Consider the following 9,434-nt stretch of genomic DNA (forward strand, 5'->3'; position numbering starts at 1 on the left):
GAACAGATTTTTGCCGGAAAGAATCACAGGGGGGAGATGCTGGAGGGGGTGGGAAGCATCTTGGGAATGAGGGGAACATCCTTGTTGATAACCTGTTAAAAAGGTACAATACCACACCAGCTTTGCAGCGCAGTGCTGGGGGATTCGGATCTGTCCCTGGGGGCTAATAAGTCACAGCGCTCCATTGATTAGGGAAATGCATAAAACCTTCAACAAAACTGTACAGCTATTTGTGGAAGAGCTGAATTGACAGCCCCCTCTTTTTTTCTTTTTTTTTTTTTTTTAAGTCAGGCTTTACATGGCTCTAGAAGAAAAACATATGTCTAAAGGAGTGCAGCTTTCCACCACACACATAACCCTGCCTTTTTCTTAAATTAGTCTCCAAGGACAACAGTAACCTAGAGGGAACCCGAAATCAACTGCTGGAGAAATTAAAGCTAAAAGTAACACCTAGGCATATTTGAGTAATCACATTATCTTGTTAAAACACACACACACCCCCAGCACAGACAAGACTGCAGCACTTCAAATCTGACGGTCCACTCTACAAAGCGTGTGTAATGGGGAGTGAGCAGAGAACAACGAGCTCCGCTGAGCCAAGCACTGTTTCTTCTCGGGCCCCAGACTCTCCTGACACTTAAGAGTCAATCCCCAGATCCCAAGCTTCCCCTCCAACCATCCATTCAAATACTGGCGTTTCCCCCGCCCCCCCCCCCCCCCAAGTTTCTGCAATTTCTCCTCCCGCTCCAACATCCCTCCTTTGTCCTCCAATTACTCTCCAGTGGCCCCCCTGCTCTCGCAGTGCCTCCCCCCAGTTAACCCCTCCCAAAACACCACCCTGTGCACGTCCCCCTGCTCCCCTCCACGCTGACCTACGCGTCCATCCCACACTGTCCCTTCCAGCAGGACACAGGGCTTCTCCCCTAAAAACTGCCTCTAACCTCAACATCTTCATTCATTCAGCGCATGTTTTCCCTTAACGTGGGCTTTGGCTGCTTTCTAAGAGGCCCTGTTTTGTACACACAAACCACTCTAATATCTGTATTTCCAAGCATCCTCCTCCTGCATAAAACCCGAGGCAGTTTTTTTCTTTCGTCCCCAGCTCAGCGGTATGTGAGAAAATTAAAGGACATTTCCAGGTGTCATCTGCCTTTAAATGTTAGCTTGTGCCGGTATCTAGGAAATGCTGCACGATACTGCCGAGACCTCTGTAAAGGACATGAGCTGTGCTAAACTTCTTCCCTCCTTTGGCCTGGCTGCATCACCCACTGCCCAGCCTCTACAGCACCACAAGCGTTAATTATAAACTTCGGAGCCCACGTAACAAAAAAGAAAAAAAAAAAAGCACAAACATAAAGCAGCGGTTGGGAGGAGCAGTAGAAATATTGTTCGCTTTTAGGTGGGGAGAGAAAGGATTTCCATATCTCCCCCACACACCCCCAGCACCACACTTCATCTCTCATTGCTTATAATTAGTGAAAGAAATTTGACCCACTGCCAGTGTCTGTGGACCTTGGATATTATAAGGCCAGCGTGGCGTCAAATATCTTAACATTCATAAGTGTTATAGGCTGTAAATAAACCCCGTGGATTTATGACCCTGCCGTGCTTGCCAGCAAACGACTGTGGCACATTTCTTTCAGCAGACCTGTCGAGGTGCAAGTTTGCCTTTGGTTGTAAAATTAACCATTTCCTTCACAAATGTGCCCAATTAAAAGTCAAAGTTTTAAGGCTTACTTACATATTTCCCAGGACATGGGACTAAGGGGACACCCGGGGAACACAGCTTTAAACATCCCCCCAAACCTCACAACTCCCTCCAAAGCAAAACTTCTCACAACAGCCCCAATGTGCAAGGAAAGTGTCTGATTTCACCAAAAAGCCCTGAAAAAACCCCAAGGTGCTAGTGCCTATGGCCAGCCCTCATTTTTGGCTGCTCTGAGGCTGGGGGGAGCAGGCGTCTCCCCCCAGGCTGTGCCTGGAGAAGGATCTCCTCCCTTCCCCCAGGATAATGTCATCTGCTTCCTGTGTAGGAGAGCATTTGCTAAATCCAGGTTGTCTCATGCTTAACTGCCAATAATCCAACTTCCACATAACTCCCAGACAGCTGGGAAAAGGTCCTTAGAGTTTTTAGTCATGGTACAGAAACACACGTCCACACAAAAAATCTGCAGCTGTCCTTTTTCTCTACACCACATTTTTTATCTGATTTTGGGGCCCACTCATGAAAGTCTTGACAAATTTAAAACATTTTTACCTACATTCTGGTTTACAAGCGCCAGTGAAAGCTGCAACATATTCCTTCCCCCCCTCCATCTTCAGCTGACAAATCAGCACATACTTGCTTGAACAAAAAAAATGAAGGGGAAAAAGGGAAAAAATAAACCACACCACTCTCTTCAACATCCTCAGTCGTTGTATGAATGCATTCAAAAAACCTGGAAAGGCATCTACTGTATTTTTTTTACACTACAGATCAGCCACTGGTGCACCTATTAAAATTGTTCGATTTCCAAAGCAAATATTATTTTTAATGAAGTGCAGTCCTGCAATTATCCTGTACACTCAAGTAACAGTACTGCATTATATTGTTTTGCAAGGTCCCAGAAACATGAAACTTTTCTCTAACTAATTTTCATAGCCCCCTGAAGAGAAACTGATGGAGCAAGCAATGCAGCATTTGCTCCAGAATAAAATCTTATCAAGGAAAAAAAAAAAGAAAAAGACGGAAAAAAAAGAAAAACAGAAAAAAGCATAGCATTAAAAATAAATCAGCATCTTTACTGCAAGTAAGTTAACAAACACAGTCTGTTTGCCACTGTATACCAGCTATGCTAATGCTATAGCAGAGTGATTCAGCAATCTACCTAATTAAGCACGAGCAAAGTTTCTTTTATGGAGGCTCCATTTGATTTACACCACAGGATCATCAGTTCTTATTTAACAGCTTGTTTTTACACAAGTCCAGAAACTTTATTAAAAGCATGTCCATTCATTTTTTTTTAAACAAAGCAAATAATTCACTCTCCACTGAATAGCTCTGTATCATAAAGTACCAAAGTGCTGACATATTAAGTTGTATCTACATTATTAAATTAGTTGGTGGACATTAATACTATAATCCATACTGCAGACATTAAACCTCAACCATAAAGATTAGTAAAGAATTAATATTGTCACATCGAGACTGAAACCTTAACACTCCAGCCATAAATATTTCTGAAGGAGATGAAAAACAATTAGCATAAACACCAAAGAAGGGCAAGAACACCTGTTCTTTTTCAGGGCGATAAGCATTTTATTGTTCTCTATTTAAAATGTAATGACCTGTGTAATTACAGTAATATTACATTGTATTGCAAGGGCTTGGAATGTCACACTTTGAAAAGTGTTGTCAAAACAATTGGAGGGAGGGGAAAAAAAAAAGGACCACCATTAACCCTTCACACCCCAGGGTCTAAAGCTTTTGTAATACGAAGGATTACATTGTTTGATTCAGTAGATAAAGAAAAACATCAATTTTTCAAGGCAATTAATTAAAAAAAAAATGTTTCCTCCTAAACATAAAAATCAAGGCGATGGGGCTGCTCTCCAGCACAGCTATTCCCGACTCCCAAACTTTGGGGCCAAACATAAGCTTATCCCTACAGCCTCACTCAGCCAGCAACAACTCAGGGGAAAGGAAGATGCAACAGCACTAGTAAAAATAAGAGCATCCACCAGCAGGGTTTTCTCACATTACACTGCATATATTTGCTTACCAAAAGCATTAACCGAGCTCCAAATTTAAGCTAAAAATCAAGTACACCACTTCTATGTTTTCCAACTCTGAAAGGAAAACAAGTCTCCTTTATTACCCACAACATGCAGCCACCCCAGTCCCTCCACAAGTGCAGGGATGGAACTGGTGCTCTCAGATGCGTCACTTCAGTACTATTTGACTAGACCTCTATTTAATAACATCTATTCTCATAAGCCCACTACAGTAATCTATCAACAGCAAGATTAGCATGCAAAAAATCTTTGATTTTTAAAAATAAAATTATTCCTATCAACCTTGATAAAGAGTTTGCAGTATTTAAAGCGTTATCCTTGAGAATAGATTATTCCTCATAAGCAGATTTTATGATGCTTCATAATTCTTCACATTCCTGAAGCAGTAAAGGAGAAATTGCTGCCCACAAGTTTGCTCTTGAACAGACAATTACAGGTACATTTAAAAAACACCATAATCACACTCCACCCCCAAATAAAGCAACAAAAAAAAAAATCCAGGGAAAAAAAAAAAAAACACAACAAAAAAACCACACCCACAGACTTTTAAGATTGTACAACAGCAAAAGGAAAAGAAAAACAATTTTGCTACGTATCTGCATCACCTCTTTACCTTGCATGCTCTGACACTCAACAAATATGGCTCCAGGAAAAACTACATAAATAAAAATAAAATTCGTAATTATGCAGAACCATCTATACCTTTCCAACGCGTATTTAAAAATAAAATAAAATCAAACAGGAAAGAGAAAGATCTAGTTCATCTGGAATTGAAAGCTGGTACAGCAGAGAACTAGAATCCACCTAAAAATAGTGTGTGACAGACAACAGCTATCCCGCTGAATCTTTATAATATTCTGCTCTCAGGCCTAAATAAACAACTTTAATTTTTCCTGGCTATAATTAAGTGGCAGGCAAACAAACAAGCATACGGAATGTGAAAGAATAAGGTTAAGAAGATAGGAGAAGGTTGCTGGAGCCTGGATGTGGAAATAAGAAAATAGCCTATTGAGTGTGGAAATATCCTTTCAGAATTCATCTGATAACACAAGCAGGCCACCTGCTATACCAACAATAAACCAACCTGTAAGCTTTTGTACAGCACCTTTAATTCACACGGACCCAACATTCCTATGGAGGCCTTTTTTAGCGGTGGGGGAGCAAGGGGAGGAATGCTCCAGGAGAGCTGACTGCTGAAGAACCCTACCCCACATGCTAAGGGAAAAGGGATCTGTAATAAAGGTAATGAGGAAAAAAAGAGCTGGAACTGGTGTAAGAAAAACGCTTTAAGAAAAAGGCAGCAGAGGTGTGCTTCCGATTAGTCTGCACTTGGAACAGTGGAATGCACTGAAGGTAAAAAACGAGGGGGAAAAAAAAAAGGAATACAAAGCTTCACAATTCGTAACAAAGTGATTTGGAACAAAGATTGTTTTGCCATCTGGATTCTGGTACTTATGGAATTTGGAATTTATCACCATCATCCATATACATGTGGGCGACCATATTCAAAAGAAAAAATATAATGCATTCAGCCCCTGAATTCCCCTCCCCATCATTACAATTGCAAACTGCAGTCACCCCTCTGCTACTGTCCCAGAAATCACCTCCTCACAAAAAGAGCCTCACAAGCTTCCAAAATAAAACTCTGCCACAGCCCTAAACATATGCAAAGTCAGAAAACCTTCCTCACAACCTCCCTGTCACTCTACATTTACTAATCTGTGTCTACTGACGTTTTACTAAGTGAAAACAAGACTGACCCGATGTTTAATATTTTAATGCTTTAAAACACTTGTAGATCTGATATACTGAAGTTGTCCAAGCCCTCAGTCATTAGTACGGCTTCAACATCTACCCAACAGTAGATCTATTATTGTAAATCGCTATCTCGTGTTACCACAAGGAAAAAAAAAAAGTGTATAAACACACATGGTGATGGTGGGAACGCTTCAGACTCAGAAACACCCAGAAGAAACAAAACAGCAACGCTAAAGCCATCGGTAGGAATCAGTGGTGTTTGGAAGTCCCAGTGGATTTAAGCATTCAAAACGAAAAATTTTTAAACTCTTTTAAAAAGAAAAGGAAAGGTGACACTTGAGAAATCTGATGTTACAGTAGAGCACACCGTGGGTGACACTACGAGCGGGGAAAACAGCTGGGACTACAAACCCACCAGCAGACCCCAAAGTTTCCTGGGATCTGGGCTAAACCTCGCTCCAGCTGCAGGCACACGCAGACCTGCACCCCCCGCCAGTGAACCCCGAGTTAGGGGTGGAAAAAAAAAAAAAAAAGGTTAAAAAAAAACACCAACAAAAACCGGACGCTTTCAGCAAATTGTTTTCCTGCCAGCATACTTCCAAGAGGAATTTTGCTCGACTTGTCTGATTATTTTTTGCGCTGCTGCTGTTGTTGCCAGAGCCAAGCGAGGCGAGTTGTTTCCGGACTCAGCCCTGTGCCCCGAGCGCGGCTCCCCCCGCTCCTCACCGGGACGGAGCCGCTCCCCGGGCTCGGCCCCGGCCCCGGCGGGCAGGGCAGCGGCGCTCGGCCCCCGCACGCCGCGGGGCGCGGATCGGGGCGGCCGGAGCGGGCTGAGCCCGGGCACAACTCGCGGCACGCACGGCCCGGAGGGCCGCAATGAAATCGCCGCTCCCGCAGGCCGGGGCGGGCGAGGGCAGGAGAGGGTTAAGGGGGAGGAAAGGGGAGGGGGAGCCGGCCCAGCCGCCACGGAGGAGGGCAGAAGGCGACGGATCACCATGGAAAACGAGGAGTTTGTGGAGGAGCGGATCTCGGGCTCGGCCGGGAGAAAATAACCCCCCTCCCCAAGGAAGGGGAGAGGACACGGGAGAGAAGGGAATGGGGGGAGGGGGAAAAAAACCCGCCAACCCCAAACTTCTTGGGTTTTTAAAAATTTCTTTCCAGTTTTGTTTTGAGGCTGAAATAGGTGTTGTTTGGAATTTGTTTGCTTTTTTCTTCCCCACACCACCCCCCCCCCGCAGCGGAGGTTACAAGGGCTCAAAAAAAAAAAAAAACTGCCCACAAAACTGAAAGTAAAAAAGAAATTAACAACAAATAAGAAAATGACAAAATAAGAAATAAACGAGGGGGAAAAATGAAAGGAATATGGCGAAGTGTAAACAATCGCCCTCCCGCCGCGGCCCGCCGAGTTTGGAAAGTTTGCGGCGCGGGGGAGGGGGCGGCGGCAGGGCCGGGGCGAGCGAGGCACCGGGAGCGCGGCGGCGGCGGGAGCCGGGCAAGGAGCGGGGGGGAGAGGAAAGAGAGGGGGAAAAAAACCGGCACTTACCGTTCTCGCCGTCGGAGAGAGCGATCCATTGGGCAGATACGGGCTGCTGAGGTCGGGGATCATTATAAAGGGATAACCCGGGTATGGTGGGCCCTTAAACAACCCTCCATCTTGCCTCTTCGCAGCTAACATGGCGGGGAGACACGAGCGGGAGCGGGGAAGGAACGGGGCAACAGGGGGAAGAGAAGGGAGGAGAGGGGGGGAAGGAAAAGTTTTTTTAGCAAGTGTCCCCAAAAGAGGAGCCGGGCGCCCGGCGGAGGGGCGGCGGTGCGGGGCGGGCGGCGGTGCCGGCCGGGCCCGCGTACTCACCTTCCTCTAAACTTTCCCGGGATTTATCTCTGAAAGTTTCGGACCGAGGCGGGGGTCGCCGCTCCGCCTGGGAGCGAGCCGGGGGTCGGCGTGGGGCAGTCGGGGAAAGGGGTGGTTGGGGTGGGGAGGATGGTTTTTGGGGGGTGGGGGGGAGAAGGGAGAAGAGGAGGAATGAAAGGCGAAAAAGAAGGGAGAGGTGCGGGGAGAAGGTGGAAGGGGAAACAAACAGAACAAAACAGAAGGCATCGTTACACAAGTTGGTGCCGCGGAGAAAGTTGGGCGCCGGCGGGAGCGGGACCCGGCGCGGCGCCCCCGGCCCCGGCGCGGCCCCGGGCACAGCGCGGCCCCCGCCCGCCGCCCCGAAACGGCCCCGCGGGGGGCTTCCCCCGTACCTCCGAGTCTGAGGAGCTGTTTTGATTCGTTTCTGATTCATTGACGAGAGACGACTTGACATCAGCTAAATCCCTCTCCGCCGAGGAGTTCTCGGAGATCTTCTCCTCCTGCTCCCCTTCGTCTTTGAAAGAGATCAGTTCATCGTTGGCGCCCAGGTCGTCCCCTCCACCGCCGTTCAGCTGCGGCATTTTCCTCCTGCTTCACCCCACCAGCAGCAATTTTGCAAAAAGGGGAAGGGGAAAAACAAAAGAAAAAAAAAAAAAAAAGGAGGGGAATGGGGGGGGAAAAGGAAAAAGAAGGGGGGGGGGAGGAAAGTTTGCACCAAAAAAGAAGAGTCCAAGGTGAAAGTTTCTTTTTTTTCCCCTTCTCTTTCCTCCTGGGGAGGGGAAAAGAGGGAGGAGGAGGGGAGGGAAATGTCTCTTCTTTGCTCCTTTGCACCAGTGACTTTAGGCTTCTTCCTTTCCTTCTTCGGGATTTTCTCTTTCTTTCTTCCCGGGAGCTGCTCGGCGTGCACTGCGCGCACACGCACACCCGCGCACGCACTCGCGGAAAAATTAATAATAATAAAAAATATATAAACCGTGGGGAGGGGGGAGCAGCGGGGGGGGAGGGGGGTTAAAAAAAAAAATAATGCAACAAACCAAGCCCAGAAGTCAGCTGTGACGGGGGGGCAGTCGCCGCGGATATGGGGAGCCTGTGCCGCTCGGGTTTGAGTGAGTTGAAGTTGGACTGAGAGCTTTTCAGTTCAAAGGCGGCGCTGATTGACAGATAGAAAAAGGGGGATCGAAATCCGGAGGAACGGAGAAGTCTGGGATCCGGGATTATTGACAGGGAGCGAGAAACACACCAGGCACTTAATGAGATGCAGGAGAGGGCGGGGGCTCCCCGGTGACGTCTGCATAAATAAACAGGTCTGGGGCGCGGGAGGGGGAGGAGGAGGAGGGTGGGGGAAGTAGGAAACTAACAATGATCCTTTTTGGCATGGGAGCGGGAGCGCCAGGGGAGGGCAGCGGGGGCGGGGGCGCCGCTGGGGGGGCCGGCACGCAAAAGGAGGGGGGAGAGGCTGGCCAAAAAAAAAAAAAAAAAAATTATTTAAAATTTGTGCGCCGCAGCTCAGAGCTGCGGGACGGGGGGAGCGAGGCGAAAAACACTCGAACGGGTGTCCCTGACTCCGCGCTCCGGGAGCGCCAACTTTTACATTCTGGACATTAATAAACATATCATCCCCCCGCAGCCCGGGTTCTCCTGAAGGATGTTTGTGTGCCCTTATTATTTGGGTACATGTGACGGCAGGGTGGTGCGGTGGGTGCTTTTTTTAAACCGTTAACATTTTTCATGCCACTCGTTGGAGGCAAGAAACTCCAATCATAATAAACACTAGAATATAGTAAAAGCCCTTTTTTTTTTTTTTTGGGCAGCACTTGGTCCTTGCATTTATTATGGTTATAACACGCAGGATGAAAATGTGTGAGATCACTCGCTGAAGATCAGATATTTCCAAATTATCTTATAGTAAGGCATAATGTTTTCTGGTCCTTGATGTAAAAAAAAAAAAAAAAAGAGAGAGAGAGAGGAGGAAAAGGAATGTGACTGCTAAGAAGTTAATTAGCATGGCAGGACGGAGAATCAAGGACTCCCAGACTTCAGAAGTGAAAAG

General features: G+C 46.8%; 1 protein-coding gene across 15 annotated transcripts in view; it reads right to left on the reverse strand.

Moving 5' to 3' along the window:
- Positions 1–8,640, reverse strand: part of TCF7L2 (transcription factor 7 like 2) — a 170,953-nt gene extending 162,313 nt beyond the window's left edge. For 4 of the 15 annotated variants that reach the window (XM_063163187.1, XM_063163184.1, XM_063163186.1 and 1 more), the window contains exons 1-3: positions 7,777–8,048; positions 7,385–7,451; positions 7,076–7,200 (exon numbers count right to left, since the gene is read on the reverse strand). In XM_063163187.1, the coding sequence (XP_063019257.1) occupies positions 7,076–7,200; positions 7,385–7,451; positions 7,777–7,965 (381 nt within the window). In that variant the 5' untranslated portion in view covers positions 7,966–8,048. Of the gene's footprint in view, positions 1–7,075; positions 7,201–7,384; positions 7,452–7,776; positions 8,051–8,418 lie in introns of those variants that run through there. The other 11 variants (XM_063163181.1, XM_063163180.1, XM_063163177.1 and 8 more) reach the window with 7 other exon arrangements.
- Between the last annotated feature and the right edge of the window lie 794 nt (positions 8,641–9,434).

Source organism: Melospiza melodia, chromosome 9 (genome assembly GCF_035770615.1).
Source record: "Melospiza melodia melodia isolate bMelMel2 chromosome 9, bMelMel2.pri, whole genome shotgun sequence".
NCBI lineage: Eukaryota > Metazoa > Chordata > Aves > Passeriformes > Passerellidae > Melospiza > Melospiza melodia.